This window comes from Nansenia antarctica (assembly GCF_963989245.1).
Source record: "Nansenia antarctica genome assembly, chromosome: 7".
Classification (NCBI taxonomy): domain Eukaryota; kingdom Metazoa; phylum Chordata; class Actinopteri; order Argentiniformes; family Microstomatidae; genus Nansenia; species Nansenia antarctica.
The window spans coordinates 42,792,811-42,812,228 of record NC_137677.1 but is presented as its reverse complement, the minus strand read 5'-3'; the positions used below and the strand labels follow the sequence as shown (position 1 = coordinate 42,812,228).

Genomic DNA, 19,418 nt, shown 5'->3' with positions numbered 1-19,418 from the left:
TCTGGCCTCATTATGGCACAGCATGTGATTGTGATGCACTGCCTGTCTGCCTCATATCTGTATCTCTCTGAATATAATCCTGCAGTGCCCACAGAAGAATGGGATGGACAACTCTGTGAAAGAGGAGAAAGGAAAGGGAGAAAGAAATCCGAAAAAGAGAACAAAGAAAAACAAGGTAAAAGGCTTTTTTTATTATTATTATAATAATAAAAGGAGGATGAAGTCACATCTGGGTTAAAGCACTTGATCGGGGGAGCTTGTCTTACAGCAGCATATACAGTACTGTATGTAGCCTACTGTAGGCTGTAGGACAAATATCACCCCCCCGCACCAACCTACGGACCTTTAGCCTTCAGCGTGGCTGCACCTACCCTCTGGAACTCTCTCCCCATAGTGATCCGCAACGCCCCCACCCTGGACTCCTTCTTCAAATCAGCACTTAAAACCCATCTGTTCACCAAGGCCTCACTGTTCCTGTTTTGTTTTGTTTGTTTCTGTTTTGACCATTTCCTCTACAATTGTAAAGCGTCCTTGGGTTTTATGAAAGGCACTATACAAATCCAAGTTATTATTATTATTATTATCATCACCTTTCTTTGTTTTATTCACAGAAACCACACAACAATATTCCAGTCCCCCCTGGCCCTGATGGTAAGATACCCGTTTACAGTATCAGTAGAAATGTCAATCCCTATGATCTTTCCTGCCACGTTCTCCATATCACACACAATGCTAGCATTATGGGATGGAGAAGCGGATACATGACGTCACATCCTGTTGTCTGTAATCTCTGCAGACACGGAGACTGCTGATACAGCCAACAGCACAAAGGAGAAGCCCAAGAGAGCCCTCCTGAAGCGCGTCGCCTTGGCCTTCTCCAGGTTCTTCTGCCTCCCTTACAAGACTGATGCCACTGACTGATGACCTTACTACAGGGTATCCGCGGTGTCTTGAAAAGTATTAAAAGTTGATAAATCAGTTTTGGGAAAATCAAGACCCAAAACCTCATAGGAGCCAACGGACCCCCATCGGGATCCGATGTGATATAAAGAGTTTACCTCGATCAATTCTCTTCATCGATATCACATTTTTTTCACAACTTTGCATGCTATACGATGCCACGATTTTTTTCCCGAGACGGTAAACACGGCCTAAGTCACATCCAGTTTTCTCCAACTGGAGAATGTGTCATGTCCGGTTTCAACGCCAAATTTTCATACCATTGGTCGGCCAACCCAAAAAAATCCCCCCCCCAAATTTTTTTTTACAGAATCTGATACATGAGAAAGGTCAAAGGTGGTGCCAAAATATCTCCAAATGGCCTAAACATATAGGTGTCCGCCTAAACATACCTGTACTAAAACAGGTACAAAGTTGCATTTGCTCACATTACTAGCATCGACTTTGGCACAAGTACTAATAAGACCCTGGAGTACTGATTCCTAGATGATTTGGGCTTCGTTATCAGGTTTCCAAGGTGATATTCACTGTAAAAGCTGTTGTTTTTTTAGGCGGAGACTGAATTTGAGATGTTTTATAATGTTCTAGCTCTATTTGCTCTGACACAGTAACATAGATTTTGATTCTGACACTTCTACAGCCACCCACAGGTGTTAGCTTTCATTTGATAACAATATCATTATGAAGGCCCTTGTGATTGTGGAGATATTCTATATTCACTGTGGGCATGTCATTTCGAGCAGAAAACCAGAAAAATGAGGTGGATAAGATCTAGTTAATCATTCCAATATATACTGTGACATCCTGCAGCAGAGCATGATCCCCTCACTGTCTGCCGTGTTCGCCGTGGGCTTGCTGTGTGTCTGCCGTGTGTCTGCTGTGTGTCCATTCAGATTCATGGTGTGCCTGTCCCGAGACTGCTGTGGTGGTAGCATCCCTCTAGTCAGTTGCCCTACCCTCATTTAATCACTACTGCAAGTATAATTAAGCACCTTTTGTATAACATTTTAACTTAAAGTAAACCTTTTAGTTCGGTCAGCTGTTTAGCCATTTGGCTGCTTTTACGGTTTCATTTTGTATTAGGAATACATAAGATAACTTCCAAACACAAGAAAAGTCTTCAATCACGGTGTTGCAGTTTATTTTTAGCTTTTGGTGTTTGTGAGAAATGTATACAAAAGGCCTCCTATGTTGACAAGTTTAACCAGCTGACCAACAGCACAGTAAAATTCCACTACATAATGGAAAAGCAGTGGGATCACCAGCGCCCTCATGTGGACCACATCATAACCGGCAACCTGCCACCTGGTACACTGATACTGTAGCTACAAGGATGAAATTAGACCTTCCAAAAAATCTGGATAGACTAATGGGGTGAGATAATATACCAACTATTTAATAATATAGCAGGAATACAATTACCATAATTTCAGCAGGAGGAATGGTTGACTTTCATCGATATTATTCATTCAGGATAGCTCTGAAGCATTGGAGAATGACAAACTGACATGGCATCTCAGTTTAACTTATAACCAACACACCTGACTTTAATTTCCTTAATTGGGACATGGCATTTTGGGAAGTTTAATTCATACCTTTGATTTGAAGACTTTCCTTTCAAGGCTATTGTTTGCCATGTGGTTCATCGTTAGCTAAACATTTTGTATGTAAATAGTTAGTAGGCTTCAGCCATGTCTAAGTTTGTTCCAAGTTCATTTAACATTTGATGTTACAACTAATCCTTTGTTTATTTTCTAGATAATCATCCGTCATGCCACCCTTTTACCCCAACTGCTCGATCAACTGACCATTACTGTGACGGCAACCTACCTCCTGAACCCAACCCAGCCCAATGTGTTTCCTCCTCCTGCCCTTTGCTCTGTGGGCGATTCTTCTAGCTGAGCTTTCTGGGGTCTTGGTTGAACTGCCATGTGCTTTTATAGTATATCCAATAAGTTAAAAACAGAACTGCAGTTAAAAGCTGGTGGGTGGGTGGGTGCTCATTATGACTGGTAGGCTCCATTTTAGTTATTTGGGTGGGACTTGCTATTGGTTGGTGAGAGATTGGCACATGGGCCCTCTCTCAGTTAGATTCCCCCACTTGTTTCCTTCTCAAAAAGCATTGGATGAGAACATCTAAGGGGAGGAGCCTCAAAAAGGGCCATGGTCACATTCAATGGTTTTACCTGCAGATCTTCCAGGCACACAGTGCCCCCTACTGGTGTACATGAATAGCTCTAGGCAAAACTAGCACAGCAGGTGGCAGTAAACCAGCTTTGTGGGTGTATGTATGGTACTTGATACTGTCAGTTGTTGCACTCCTGATGTAATCAGTTGGTTTAGGGAAGTGAGCTCTCTAATGTGTGTCAGACAGAACATACTGTGAAGTATTTATATACCATCTCTGGTTTGTTTTTGTTGACTCGGAAGACAAACATTCAGCATAATATGTGACAGCAGCTGGTGAAACCAGGAACGCCAACCAACCATGTTCAGACTTATTCTGAAAAATGTAAATAAATGTCAACGTTATTGAAAATCAATGACACACTCGCCAGTCAAGCCAAAACATTGCAATGCAATGGATTCAGTGAGTAATCCACACTACTACCTAGTTTACTATAACACTTTACATCTCAGTCTTTTGGTCCGCATATCGGCAATCAATCAAAATGTTCACTTTTCTTTTGAAACACGGAACTACGTTTCAACATTGTTGAGAATCACAACACAAACTCGCTAGTCAAGTCAAAAATACTGCAACGAATTCGGTGAGTAACCCCACTGATACCTAGTTAACTATAACACTACTTTACATTGTTAGCAGACTCACAAAACAAGCTGTTAGTTGACTAGTGATGTGTCATTGATTTTCAACAACACAGAAAAGTCAGATCATTACATCAGATCCCGATATGAGGGGTGGAATTAAAAAAGGACTCAAATTGAATATACAGTATATCTCAAAAGTGAGTACACCCTTTAGATTTTTGCAAATATTCTGTTATATCCTTTCAGGGGATAACATTATCCTACTGAAACTTTGATATAACTTAAAGTAGTCAGTGTGCTGCTTGAATAACAGTATAGATTTATTGTCCTTTGAAAATTACTCAGTACACAGCTGTTAATGTCTAAACAGCTGGCAACAAAAGTGAGTACACCCCATAGTGAACATGTCCTAATTGTGCCCAATGATGTTGTTTTCCCGCCCTGGTGTCATGTGACTCGTTAGTGTTACAAGGATTCAGGTGTAAATGATAAGCAGGGCTGTTAAATTTGGTGTTTTGGGCACAATTCTCTCTGAATGCTGGACAACATGGCACCTCATGGCAAGGAACTCTCTGAGCGGCTGAAAAAATGGATTATTGCGCTTCACAAAGATGGCCTTGGCTATAAGAAGATTGCCAACACCCTGAAAATGAGTTGCAGCACAGTGGCTAAGATCATACAGCGGTTTTCCAGGACAGGTTCCACTCGGAACAGGCCTCGCCAGGGTCGACCAAAGAAGTTGAGTCCACGTGCTCAGCGTCATAACCAGAGGTTGGTTTCCAAAAATAGACGTGCGAGTGCTTCCAGCATTGCTGCAGAGGTTGCAGAAGTGGGATGTCAGCCTGTCAGTGCCCAGACCATACGCCGCACACTGCATCAAATCGGTTTGTATGGCCGTCGCCCCAGACAGAAGCCTCTTCTGAAACCGATGCATAAAAAAGCCCGCAAACAGTTTGCTGAAGACAATGAATCCAAGAACATGAGTTACTGGAACCATGTCCTGTGGTCTGATGAGACCAAAATAAACCTGTTTGGGTCAGATGGTGTCCGGCGTGTGTGGCGGCACCCTGGTGAGGAGTACCAAGACAAATGTGTTTTGCCTACAGTCAAGCATGGTGGTGGCAGCATCATGGTCTGGGGCTGCATGAGTGCTGCCGGCACTGGGGAGCTGCATTTCATTGAGGGACACATGAATTCCAATATATACTGTGACATCCTGCAGCAGAGCATGATCCCCTCTCTTCGGAAACTGGGCTGTAGGGCAGTTTTCCAACATGATAATGACCCTAAACACACCTCCAAGATGACAACGGCCTTGCTGAAGAAGCTGAAGGTTAAGGTGATGGACTGGCCAAGTATGTCTCCAGACCTAAACCCAATTGAGCACATGTGGGGCATCCTCAAGAGGAAGGTGGAGGAGTGCAAGGTGTCCAACATCCGTGGGCTCCGTGATGTCGTCATGGAGGAGTGGAAGAAGATTCCAGAAGCAACCTGTGCAGCTCTGGTGAATTCCATGCCCAGGTGGGTTAAAGCAGTGCTGGATAACAATGGTGGTCACACAAAATATTGACACTTTGGGCACAATTAAGGAGTCAAGTATCTAAGGGGTGACTGGGAATCAGGGAGGAGAGACACTCTCCTGTGTCACAGCTAAGGGATGAGCTGAAGAGAAATGTGAGTAAACTCTCTTGTTGATACTTCATACATACTTAACAAGATTGAACTCTGTATCTGATTCCTCATGACTATTGTATGTACAATATGTAACAATGTATATTCAATTAGACACATTCTTTTTTTTATTTAATTTGATGAACCCATGACCTCATTGGTTGTGTGTTTCTGATTTGAGTTCTATTGTGTTAAGTATGTTCCCTTTTTGTGAAGAAATTTGTGAGTTCTTGGTCCTAAAGTGAAAATGTTAATAATAAAAATGTAAAATGAAAAAAGATTGAACTCTGATGGAAATGTTCACTGGGAGTGTTGTGTTGATACTGAGCTTTAAATGTCATATGACTGTTTATGGTTCCTGTTGATAATTACCCAGGAAGAGTGTGCTCTGCTGGAAATGTGTACTTGTGTTGTGTTGTGCTGTGTAGTGTGAGCTATGATACTGAGCAGTAAAAGTTGTCTAACTGTATAAAATGGTTCTTGTTGATAATTAACCAGGAAGGGGACTATGATGTATCCTATGACAGTGATGGTCCAGTACATTTGAATTGACCTTCCTCGTAGTTACCGTTGAGATGAAATCTCAAGTTTCAAGTTTATTGTTTATTACGTCACATTACACAAGTGTGAGAGTCAGATTCTTAGGCTTCGGATCCTGACGTTGCATTGCAGTACAATACATAAGGCAATAGGCATAATTCAAGATTTTTTTTAAAAAGTGACAGTAATACAGGACATAAGTGACAAAAAAGAATAGGCATAATACAAGATGATAATCAATTGTCTACAGTGGGCTTGTTCATGAGCCTGATCACCAGGGGGAAGTAGCTGTTGGTTAGCCTCTGAGTTTTGGCCCTGAGGCTCTGGAAGAGGCCTCGCCGTTTGGACGGCATCGGTTCAAACAGGCTGTGGTTGATCTTTGATGGTCCTCCAGGCTTTGCTGACACACCTTTTGCCGTATGTATCCTGGAGATGGAGGGAAGCTCACATCCAGTGATACGCTTGGCTGTCCGCACCACCCTGTGATGCACCGATCTGTGGTTGATCTGTGGTTGAAGTACTGGTCTCTGTTAACTGTAGGCGTAACCTGCTGCCTCTAAAATGAGTCTCTCTGGGTCTGGGGAGAGAGAGGAGGGGACCACCGCCTCTAAAATGAGGAAGTAGTGGAGGTGGGTGTGGCTACATCTTGATCACATAAGAGAATAAAGCTATACTGCCTTCTTCAACCTGACACCTCCTCAGAATTATTCAGACACAATATAATTTCATTGGATAAGAAGTATTTTGCCCCACCCCTCCCATGGTCACACCTTAACAGGTAACTCACCTGATCTGTCTCCCGTGACAACCAGAACAGAGTTTCAGTCTCAGACCAACCTCCCAGTCAGACAGCAGTCATCAGACTGTCTTTGGTCCTCCTGACTGACAGACGGAGTGGAGAAGTACAGTCGACCAATCTTAAACTACCAGAATGATCAGTTAGGCAGCAAAGCTCTGTTTTCTCTTTACTCTGGAGACGATGGCTGGTCTTGGAGACTAAGGAGTCAAGTATCTAAGGGGTGACTGGGAATCAGGGAGGAGAGACACTCTCCTGTGTCACAGCTAAGGGATGAGCTGAAGAGGAATGTAAGTAAACTCTCTTGTTGATACTTCATACATACTTAATTAACAAGATTGAACTCTGTATCTGATTCCTCATGACTATTGTATGTACAATATGTAACAATGTATATTAAATTAGACACATTCTTTTTTTATTTAATTTGAACCCATGACCTCATTGGTTGTGTGTTTCTGATTTGCGTTCTATTGTGTTAAGTATGTTCCCTTTTTGTAAAGACATTTGTGATTTCTTGGTCCTAAAGTGAAAATGTTAATAAAAAAAAATGTAATGAAAAAAGATTGAACTCTGATGGAAATGTTCACTGGGAGTGTTGTGTTGATACTGAGCTTTAAATGTCATATGACTGTTTATGGTTCCTGTTGATAATTACCCAGGAAGAGTGTGCTCTGCTGGAAATGTGTACTTGTGTTGTGTTGTGCTGTGTAGTGTGAGCTATGATGCTGAGCAGTAAAAGTTGTCTAACTGTATAAAATGGTTCTTGTTGATAATTAACCAGGAAGGGGACTATGATGTATCATATGACAGTGATGGTCCAGTACATTTGAATTGACCTTCCTCGTAGTTACCGTTGAGATGAAATCTCAAGTTTCAAGTTTATTGTTTATTACGTCACATTACACAAGTGTGAGAGTCAGATTCTTAGGCTTTGGATCCTGACGTTGCATTGCAGTACAATACATAAGGCAATAGGCATAATTCAAGATTTTTTTAAAAAAAGTGACAGTAATACAGGACATAAGTGACAAAAAAGAATAGGCATAATACAAGATGATAATCAATTGTCTACAGTGGGCTTGTTCATGAGCCTGATGGCCTGGGGGAAGTAGCTGTTGGTTAGCCTCTGAGTTTTGGCCCTGAGGCTCTGGAAGAGGCCTCGCCGTTTGGACGGCATCGGTTCAAACAGGCTGTGGTTGATCTTTGATGGTCCTCCAGGCTTTGCTGACACACCTTTTGCCATATGTATCCTGGAGATGGAGGGAAGCTCACATCCAGTGATACGCTTGGCTGTCCGCACCACCCTGTGATGCACCGATCTGTGGTTGATCTGTGGTTGAAGTACTGGTCTCTGTTAACTGTAGGCGTAACCTGCTGCCTCTAAAATGAGTCTCTCTGGGTCTGGGGAGAGAGAGGAGGGGACCACCGCCTCTAAAATGAGGAAGTAGTGGAGGTGGGTGTGGCTACATCTTGATCACATAAGAGAATAAAGCTATACTGCCTTCTTCAACCTGACACCTCCTCAGAATTATTCAGACACAATATAATTTCATTGGATAAGAAGTATTTTGCCCCACCCCTCCCATGGTCACACCTTAACAGGTAACTCACCTGATCTGTCTCCCGTGACAACCAGAACAGAGTTTCAGTCTCAGACCAACCTCCCAGTCAGACAGCAGTCATCAGACTGTCTTTGGTCCTCCTGACTGACAGACGGAGTGGAGAAGTACAGTCGACCAATCTTAAACTACCAGAATGATCAGTTAGGCAGCAAAGCTCTGTTTTCTCTTTACTCTGGAGACGATGGCTGGTCTTGGAGACTAAGGAGTCAAGTATCTAAGGGGTGACTGGGAATCAGGGAGGAGAGACACTCTCCTGTGTCACAGCTAAGGGATGAGCTGAAGAGGAATGTAAGTAAACTCTCTTGTTGATACTTCATACATACTTAATTAACAAGATTGAACTCTGTATCTGATTCCTCATGACTATTGTATGTACAATATGTAACAAGTATGTTCCCTTTTTGTAAAGACATTTGTGATTTCTTGGTCCTAAAGTGAAAATGTTAATAAAAAAAAATGTAATGAAAAAAGATTGAACTCTGATGGAAATGTTCACTGGGAGTGTTGTGTTGATACTGAGCTTTAAATGTCATATGACTGTTTATGGTTCCTGTTGATAATTACCCAGGAAGAGTGTGCTCTGCTGGAAATGTGTACTTGTGTTGTGTTGTGCTGTGTCGTGTGAGCTATGATACTGAGCAGTAAAAGTTGTCTAACTGTATAAAATGGTTCTTGTTGATAATTAACCAGGAAGGGGACTATGATGTATCCTATGACAGTGATGGTCCAGTACATTTGAATTGACCTTCCTCGTAGTTACCGTTGAGATGAAATCTCAAGTTTCAAGTTTATTGTTTATTACGTCACATTACACAAGTGTGAGAGTCAGATTCTTAGGCTTTGGATCCTGACGTTGCATTGCAGTACAATACATAAGGCAATAGGCATAATTCAAGATTTTTTTTAAAAAGTGACAGTAATACAGGACATAAGTGACAAAAAAGAATAGGCATAATACAAGAGGATAATCAATTGTCTACAGTGGGCTTGTTCATGAGCCTGATCACCAGGGGGAAGTAGCTGTTGGTTAGCCTCTGAGTTTTGGCCCTGAGGCTCTGGAAGAGGCCTCGCCGTTTAGACGGCATCGGTTCAAACAGGCTGTGGTTGATCTTTGATGGTCCTCCAGGCTTTGCTGACACACCTTTTGCCGTATGTATCCTGGAGATGGAGGGAAGCTCACATCCAGTGATACGCTTGGCTGTCCGCACCACCCTGTGATGCACCGATCTGTGGTTGATCTGTGGTTGAAGTACTGGTCTCTGTTAACTGTAGGCGTAACCTGCTGCCTCTAAAATGAGTCTCTCTGAGTCTGGGGAGAGAGAGGAGGGGACCACCGCCTCTAAAATGAGGAAGTAGTGGAGGTGGGTGTGGCTACATCTTGATCACATAAGAGAATAAAGCTATACTGCCTTCTTCAACCTGACACCTCCTCAGAATTATTCAGACACAATATAATTTCATTGGATAAGAAGTATTTTGCCCCACCCCTCCCATGGTCACACCTTAACAGGTAACTCACCTGATCTGTCTCCCGTGACAACCAGAACAGAGTTTCAGTCTCAGACCAACCTCCCAGTCAGACAGCAGTCATCAGACTGTCTTTGGTCCTCCTGACTGACAGACGGAGTGGAGAAGTACAGTCGACCAATCTTAAACTACCAGAATGATCAGTTAGGCAGCAAAGCTCTGTTTTCTCTTTACTCTGGAGACGATGGCTGGTCTTGGAGACTAAGGAGTCAAGTATCTAAGGGGTGACTGGGAATCAGGGAGGAGAGACACTCTCCTGTGTCACAGCAAAGGGATGAGCTGAAGAGGAATGTAAGTAAACTCTCTTGTTGATACTTCATACATACTTAATTAACAAGATTGAACTCTGTATCTGATTCCTCATGACTATTGTATGTACAATATGTAACAATGTATATTAAATTAGACACATTCTTTTTTTATTTAATTTGAACCCATGACCTCATTGGTTGTGTGTTTCTGATTTGCGTTCTATTGTGTTAAGTATGTTCCCTTTTTGTAAAGACATTTGTGATTTCTTGGTCCTAAAGTGAAAATGTTAATTTAAAAAAATGTAATGAAAAAAGATTGAACTCTGATGGAAATGTTCACTGGGAGTGTTGTGTTGATACTGAGCTTTAAATGTCATATGACTGTTTATGGTTCCTGTTGATAATTACCCAGGAAGAGTGTGCTCTGCTGGAAATGTGTACTTGTGTTGTGTTGTGCTGTGTAGTGTGAGCTATGATGCTGAGCAGTAAAAGTTGTCTAACTGTATAAAATGGTTCTTGTTGATAATTAACCAGGAAGGGGACTATGATGTATCATATGACAGTGATGGTCCAGTACATTTGAATTGACCTTCCTCGTAGTTACCGTTGAGATGAGATCTCAACTTTCAAGTTTATTGTTTATTACGTCACATTACACAAGTGTGAGAGTCAGATTCTTAGGCTTCGGTTCCTGACGTTGCATTGCAGTACAATACATAAGGCAATAGGCATAATTCAAGATAAAACATTTAAAAAGTCACAGTAATACAGGACATAATTGACAAAAAAGAATAGGCATAATACAAGATCAAGGTGACAATAGTACAGGTAAGACAGGATACAGTAGTAGTGATAATAGATAATTCAGTAGTAAAGTGGCTGTGAGCTTAAGGTTTCCGTAGTCTGTATACATGGGGTGTGCTTGGGGATGATAATCAATTGTCTACAGTGGGCTTGTTCATGAGCCTGATCACCAGGGGGAAGTAGCTGTTGGTTAGCCTCTGAGTTTTGGCCCTGAGGCTCTGGAAGAGGCCTCGCCGTTTAGACGGCATCGGTTCAAACAGGCTGTGGTTGATCTTTGATGGTCCTCCAGGCTTTGCTGACACACCGTTTGCCGTATGTATCCTGGATGGAGGGAAGCTCACATCCAGTGATGCGCTTGGCTGTCCGCACCACCCTCTGTAGCGCTCTGCTATTGAGGGCAGTGCAGTTGCCATGCCAGGCAGTGATGCACCGATCTGTGGTTGATCTGTGGTTGAAGTACTGGTCTCTGTTATCTGTAGGCGTGACCTGCTGCCTCTAAAATGAGTCTCTCTGGGGAGAGAGAGGAGGGGACCACCGCCTCTAAAATGAGTCTCTCTGGGGAGAGAGAGGAGGGGACCACCGCCTCTAAAATGAGTCTCTCTGGGGAGAGAGAGGAGGGGACCACCGCCTCTAAAACAAGTCTCTCTGGGGAGAGAGAGGAGGGGACCACCGCCTCTAAAATGAACCCTTGTGTGGAAAATAGATTTAAGAGGTGAGAATAAAGATTGTTTGTTTTTTTATGCATATTTTGAGACTTTTTGAATTCACCCCTAAAAGATCCCATTTTACAATTCCATTGTCATGTGATCATGTGTTTGAATCAAGACATGAAAGCCCAATCCCGCAGGAGAAACTAGCCTCAGCTGTACCCAGCTGCGTGTCCATGAAGACTGACCACTCTAGGCGATGTCCAATAGAATTTGGAGAAAGACCACCTCATTCTGGTCAAAGGTTAGTTTGATATTTATTCCTTGTAGTCAATGTCCTGATGAGACACAGATACAGACTCATGAACATGTGATGTCCACTATCTACTGTTAAGCTTGTGAGAATGTTTGTGTCTTTGTTTTTGACAGGGTCCAGCAAGAGAGACCAGCCTCACCTGTACCCAGCTGTGTGTCCATGAGGAGTGACGGGTCTATGAGACCACCTCTAGTCTTTAACAGTGAACAAGGGTATGAACTTTGGAGTATTTGTATATTGGAGGAACTGTGATTCATTCACACTTCTCTGGATTAAGACATCTTTTTAAATTTATGCATATTTTGAGACTTTTTGAATTCACCCCTAAAAGATCCCATTTTACAATTCCATTGTCATGTGATCATGTGTTTGAATCAAGACAGGAAAGCCCAATCCCGCAGGAGAAACTAGCCTCATCTGTACCCAGCTGCGTGTCCATGAAGAGTGACTGGTCTATGAGACCACCTCTAACATTTAGGGATGGAGTCTTTAACAGTGAACAAGGGTATGAACTTTGGAGTATTTTTATATTGGAGGAACTGTGATTCATTCACACTTCTCTGGATTAAGACATCTGCTTATTGCTTGTTCCAGAATCCCCAGTGAACAGGTGGAGAGACCAGAGTCAGAGATTCCCAGTGGTCAGTCTGTCCAGAGTCAAAGTGACCTGGCCTCCATATTCAGGGTGAGCTTGAGCTAATTTGCTAGTATGAAATGGACAACACCTTTGATTGACACCTACATTCTTACTGCATTAAAGGTGCGATATGTAATTCAAACAACAACAAAGCGGACTCCATGTCACTTTGTTGGGAAACAGCTGAGGGATGGGGAAATGTTACCACCATCAATTTCATAGACAAATCTATAGAATCAATGACTGACCATCCAGGAGATTATTAACAAATGTATTGTTTTGATCATGTTTTGAAGCTATACAGTGTTGTTTTACAATTGCATAGTTTACAATGGTGAAAAACAAGCTTATAGTTGGATTCTATTAGGGTAAGACCGCTGAAGCATGTATAGGATATATTCTTTAATTATAATTTTCTATATTATTATAAAATATAAAAGTAAAAAAATGTATGTACCAATTATAGATTGACTAACCATTTTCAGGGGAAAGCGTCCAAAAAGGTCTCCGTTTTTTAAAATATGTTGTAATATTCATCCAAGATAGGAGCCATGTTTAACTTTAATAACTTAGTTACCATGGCCTAAAAAACACAATTTCAATTGACTTCAGTCAGTATAATTTGAATCTCATGAAAACATACTTTCAAACTAAATGTGTGAATGTATTCCTTCTAGTGTGTGCCTTAACACAATAAACAGTCTTAATAACGTCTATTTATTTGTTTGTTTCAGTTGCTTGAAGACAATGTCATCACTTTAGTAAGAAATGAGCTGAAGAGATTCAAGAGGCTTATTTCTCAAGATTATGCAGAGTGCTTTGAAAGTCAGGGAGAGGAAGAGGAAGAGGTGAATGATGAAGAAGAGAAGCAGGAGAGCAGTGCCAGAGAGGGGGCTCTGAAGATCACACTGAACGTCTTAAAGAACATGAACCAGAAAAAGCTCGCTGACGCATTGGAAAAAAGTAAGAGATGACAAAAGTGTTAGTGTTGGGCAAAAATATGATTGGACATGTAAACATCACTAATGTAATTACTATGAGTATCCCTATTTGGTCACTCTTTATATTAAGTTGCCACTATATTGTAATTGCCTCTATATATAATTGCATAGTAACCAGGGTTGGATAATTTCCTATAACACAAGTGGAATAAAGACTGTTCTTTCCTATGTGTAGTAATATATCATTCAACTACACTACATACTATTTAATTCATTATTATGTAACAACGTAGTAATATAACATGAACTTACAGTAACTAAAGGTATTGGATCGACTTAATGTAAAGTAAGCCCCTAATATTTAGCTAATTGTTTCGTCATTCAGATGAGCGTGTTGTGGTGTCCCGACATGAACTCAAGTCCGCCCTGAAGAAAAAGTTCCAGCGTGTGTTTGAGGGAATAGCTAAGCAAGGCAACCCAATACTTCTCGATAAGGTCTACACAGAGGTCCACATCACAGAGGGTGGAAGTGGAGAGGTCAATAATGAACATGAGATCAGACAGATTGAGACAGCATCCAGGAGACCAGCAACACAGGAGACACCAATCAAATGCATCGACATCTTGAAGCCTTTACCTGGACAAGACAAATCAATCAGAACTAGGCTGACAAGGGGAGTCGCTGGCATTGGAAAAACAGTCGCTACTCAGAAGTTCATTACGGACTGGGCTGAAGGAAAAGCCAATCAGGATGTCCAGTTCATATTTCCACTCCCTTTCAGGGAGCTGAATTTAATGAAAGAGGAGAAACACAGTTTGAAAGGACTTCTTGATCATTTATTCATTGAAATAAAAGAATCAGGAATCTCCAACTTTGACAAGTACAAAGTTCTGTTCATCCTTGATGGTCTGGATGAGTGTCGACTTCCTCTAGACTTCCAGAACAACGAGACATGTTGTGATGTCACAGAGCCACACTCAGTGGACGTGCTGCTGACAAACCTCATCAAGGGGAATCTGCTTCCCTCTGCTCTCCTCTGGATAACCTCCCGACCAGCAGCAGCCAATCTGATCCCTCCCGAGTGTGTTGACCAGGTGACAGAGGTACGAGGGTTCAACAACCCACAGAAGGAGGAGTACTTCAAGAAGAGAATCAGTGATGAGAACCTGGCCAGAAGAATCAACACACACATGAAGTCATCAAGGAGCCTCTACATCATGTGCCACATGCCAGTGTTCTGTTGGCTCTCAGCCGGTGTTCTCGAGAGACTGTTGGGTGAAGCAGAGAAAGGAGAGATGCCCAACACTCTGACACAGATGTACACACACTTCCTGGTTTTTCAGACCAAACAGAGGAATGTGAAGTACCCTGGAGACCATGACAGAGATCCACATTGGGATGAGCTAATTCGAAAACTGGGAAGACTGGCCTTCAAACAGCTGGAAAAGGGCAATCTGATCTTCTATGAGGAAGACCTGAGAGAGTGTGGCATTGATGTCAGAGAAGCCTTGGTGTACTCAGGAGTGTGCACTCAGATCTTCAGAGAGGAGAGTGGGCTGCACAAAGTGTTCAGCTTTGTGCATCTGAGCATCCAGGAGTTTCTAGCTGCTTTATTTGTGTTCCTCACATTCAACAACAGCAATAAGAATCCACTGGTCAAACAGAAATCCTCATCCAGGGAACGTTCGCAACGCAAACGCAAACGCAAACCTCTAGTTGGCTTACACAAGATTGCAGTAGACATGGCCTTACAGAGTGTGAATGGTCACCTGGACCTCTTCCTCCGTTTCCTCCTGGGCCTCTCACTGGAGTCCAATCAGAATCTCTTACGAGGCCTTCTGAAACAGACAGGAAGCAGCTCACAGACCAATGAGGAAACAGTCAAGTACATCAAGAAGAAGATCAGGGAGAATCCCTGTCCAGAGAGGTGCATCAATCTGTTCCACTGTCTGAATGAGCTGAATGATCATTCTCTAGTGGAGGAGATCCAAAGCTACCTGAGCTCAGGAAGTCTCACAGAAGTCCAACTCTCACCTGCACACTGGTCAGCTCTGGTCTTTGTGTTGCTGACTTCAGAAGGGGAGCTGGATGTGTTTGACCTGAAGAAATACTCCAGATCAGAGGAGGGTCTTCTGAGACTGTTGCCAGTGGTCAAAGCCTCTAAGACAGCACTGTAAGTACCGGTAGATACACAATACTACTACTAATATAGATACTTGGGCGATAAATGGAGTATGTGATCACTTATTATGATTTAAGGATTAAATGGAAAGAAATATCATTATTGAGCACATGGTCAAAAGTAATGTTAATTAATTGATTGCATACTGTAGACCGTTGAGACTCTCAGCTTTCTAACCATGCTAAATGTGTATCTCAACTTCCAATAAAGAGCGAGAAAAGGTTTACTGAAAATGGCTTTGGGGAAATCCACTACTTATTTTTGTATATGCTAATTAGGTGCGGAGACGTGCAACTGAAAATGATTCTCTGAGTCAAAATGACCTAATGCTTGTATTTATTCCTCCTTCAGGCTTAGTGGATGTGACCTCTCAGAGAGATGCTGTGAAGCGTTGGCCTCTGCTCTCAGCTCAGACTCCTCCCACCTGAGAGAGCTGGACCTCAGTAATAATGATCTACGTGATGGAGGGGTGAAGCTGCTCTCTGCTGGACTGGGGAGTCCACACTGTAAACTAGAGACACTGAGGTGAGGTCTTGGGACTATTCTTGTTGCCAGACATTCAGTCATTCCAAGTGTGTGTGTGTGTGTGTGTGTGTGTGTGTGTGTGTGTGTATGTGTGTGTGTGTGTGGCCTTAGATCAGATCATGGCAATTCTTTTGTGACAATGCTGCACTAACAAATGGCTAGTAAATACAACACACTAAAACATACAAACCTATCCATGGTTGCTTGCCCCCCTGTTGAGAGCAACTATAACTCACTCATGAATTCTTGCTAGGCTGCTTGTCATTATTGATGTATTTATTTGTATTCCTCATTCAGGCTGAATGGATGTGACCTCTCAGAGAGATGCTGTGAAGCGTTGGCCTCAGCTCTCAGCTCAGACTCCTCCCACCTGAGAGAGCTGGACCTCTGTAATAATGATCTATGTGAAGGGGGGGTGAAGCTGCTCTCTGCTGGACTGGGGAGTCCACACTGTAAACTAGAGACACTGAGGTGAGGTCTTAGACTATTCTTGTTGCCAGACACATACTTTCTAAGTGTCTGTTACTTTATCAATGATACTTGCCCTGCAAAGCTCAATGATGGAGACAGAACATTTACATGATCTTCCAATCAATTCCTATACTCTTTGCTGTGACTACACTAGGTCGACCACTTTGTTTTGACATTTTTCTTCTGTCAGCTCCCAGACTGGCATCCCATGCATGCACAACCTTTAGGAAGCCTTTATTTGTTTTGACCTTGAAACGGCATCCCATGCATGCACCCGTAACCTAGGACTACTTCCTCTCCAAAAATATAAATAAATAAGTTCAGAATATGAGTAGTATTTTTATTTTTTTAAAGCGATGAAGGATAACGTCTTACCTATCTCAGATATGGTGTGTGTGTGTGTGTGTGTGTGTGTGTGTGTGTGGCTGGCCTTAGATCAGATCATGGAAATTCTGTTGTGACAATGTTGCACTAACAAATGGCTAGCAAAACAGCACACTAACTAAAACATACAGACTTTGTCTTTATTCATTTATTTGTATTCCTCATTCAGGCTGAATGGATGTGACCTCTCAGAGAGATGCTGTGAAGCGTTGGCCTCAGCTCTCAGCTCAGACTCCTCCCACCTGAGAGAGCTGGACCTCAGTAATAATGATCTATGTGAAGGGGGGGTGAAGCTGCTCTCTGCTGGCCTGGGGAGTCCACACTGCAAACTACAGACACTGAGGTGAGGTATTTTGGTGTGTAGAAGCTTGAGTATCAAGGGCACTAGTTTGAATGTTCTTTCCATATATAATAATAGTGTCTAGCCTTTTCAACTGCTGAATTAAGAGGATTTAAAGCAGTACATTAGAGAGGAATAATCAGATTCTTGATATCAGATGGAGTGAAACTATTTCCCCAGGTTGTCAGGCTGTGGAGTCCCAGAGGAAGGCTGTGCTTCTCTGGCTTCAGCTCTGAGGTCTAACCCCTCCCACCTGAGAGAGCTGGACCTCAGCTACAATCACCCAAGAGACTCAGGACTGGCGCTGCTCTCTGCTGTCCAGAAAGATCCACTCTGTAAACTACAGACACTCAGGTAAAGGCTGAATATGTGGCTGGACGATGGGATTAATGCACAGTATCTATTTTTCACATGATTGTGAGTGTGTCACCCAACCACTGTGTGTTCTTCTATGGTTGATATAGTGTGGACCATGGTGGAGAATGCAGGCTCCAACCAGGGTTGATCAAATGTAAGTCACCAATGCTGTAGAGAATAGGACTGTGATATTACTCAAGATCAGGGTACAGCAGAGTTCAAACAAAGCACCAGAATTGTATTCATATGTAAAGCTAAAATATTAGTACATGTGAATTAGTTGTATCCTTTGTAAACATTTTAAACATTTAAACATTTAAATTATTACATATTTTGTAAAAAAAAAAAAAAAAAAAAATGAAGAAAAAAAAGAATGTCATCATGACAAGATCACATTGTTTGTATTGATTTGCTTATTATTTTTGCCCTCTCAATCAGATGCCTGTGAGCTCACACTGGACCCAAACACAGCACACAGAAACCTCTCTCTGTCTAAGGACAACAGAAGGGTGATGTGTAGCTTGTGGGAGGAGGAGTCTAACCCTGATCACCCAGAGATATTTGGGAGATTTGAGGACTGTCCACAGGTGCTGGGTAGAGAGGGCCTGACTGGGCGCTGTTACTGGGAGGTGGAGTGGAGTGGGGAAGTAGCTAATATAGGAGTGACATATAAAGGAATCAGCAGAAGGAGGGGATGGAGTAAAGACTGTGGGTTCGGACTCAATGACAAGTCCTGGTGTCTGTACTGTTCTGTTGAAAAGTACACTCTCTGGCACAATAGTATGAGTACTGACATACCTGTCCCCTCCTCTGGCTCCCACAGAGTAGGAGTGTATCTGGACTGGCCGGCCGGCACTCTGTCTTTCTACAATGTCTCCTCAGACACACTGACCCTCCTGCACACAGTCCACTCCACATTCACTGAGGCCCTCTACCCAGGGTTTAGACTTTTTTACGGCTCTTCAGTGACCCTGTGTAAATGATGTTCCCTCTCCCCTGTGTGGAGTGTGCAGTGTGTCGTATGCAGTGTGTCGTATGCTGTGTGTCGTATGCTGTGTGTAGTATCAGTTTAGATTGAGAATGTGACCCTGGCGCTCTACAGTTCCTCCTGCTGTTTGCAGGTGGTAGAGCTGGTGGCTGTGGACCAGGCGGGGAACGTGGCCACCTGTGTGATCGGCAAGGGCCCTGCCTGTAGCTGCTACTACATCCACCAGGGCGCACTTTGACCCTGTCCTTGTTTCTATGGACCACTGTGACTCTGGTCTCCCTCCTAGTCGAGAATAAAGCACAATATAACGCCTTATGTTTGTAATTTGTTTGTCTAATCTTTCTCTGTCAAATTCCAATTCTGACAGTGACCCATTGGAGAATGTTGTGGTTAACCAAATGACCACACCAGAATAGGCCTGGAGTAAAGTCTTAATTTACTTTATTCTTTATTATTAATAGTGTAGATTCATTCAATCTCCTTTTTTATAGAGTAGTTTTCAGTTAAGAGTTTCACAGAAAACCTGTTTGTGTTACCTTTGTACAATAAATCTTGTTTATTTTATTTCCCTTCTCCTCTGATTCTTGTCCCCCCGGTTTTATTTAATTGTTACACCCCGTATCCACTAGAACACATATGGGGTCGTAACACTGGTTAATAGTGTGGCACTAATACTAGCCACT

The 19,418-nt window shown here is 42.5% G+C and overlaps 1 protein-coding gene across 1 annotated transcript; it reads left to right on the top strand.

Moving 5' to 3' along the window:
• Positions 1-2,201: 2,201 nt before the first annotated feature.
• Positions 2,202-18,730, top strand: LOC308162620 (NACHT, LRR and PYD domains-containing protein 3-like; the record flags this gene model as incomplete). The annotated part of the gene is made up of 11 exons (XM_080536765.1): positions 2,202-2,268; positions 12,023-12,050; positions 12,504-12,594; positions 13,281-13,509; positions 13,873-15,661; positions 16,022-16,195; positions 16,493-16,666; positions 17,220-17,393; positions 17,571-17,744; positions 17,855-17,901; positions 18,186-18,730. The coding sequence occupies 11 exons, from the start codon at positions 2,202-2,204 to the stop codon at positions 18,728-18,730; spliced, it is 3,492 nt and encodes a 1,163-aa protein (XP_080392891.1).
• Positions 18,731-19,418: the final 688 nt, after the last annotated feature.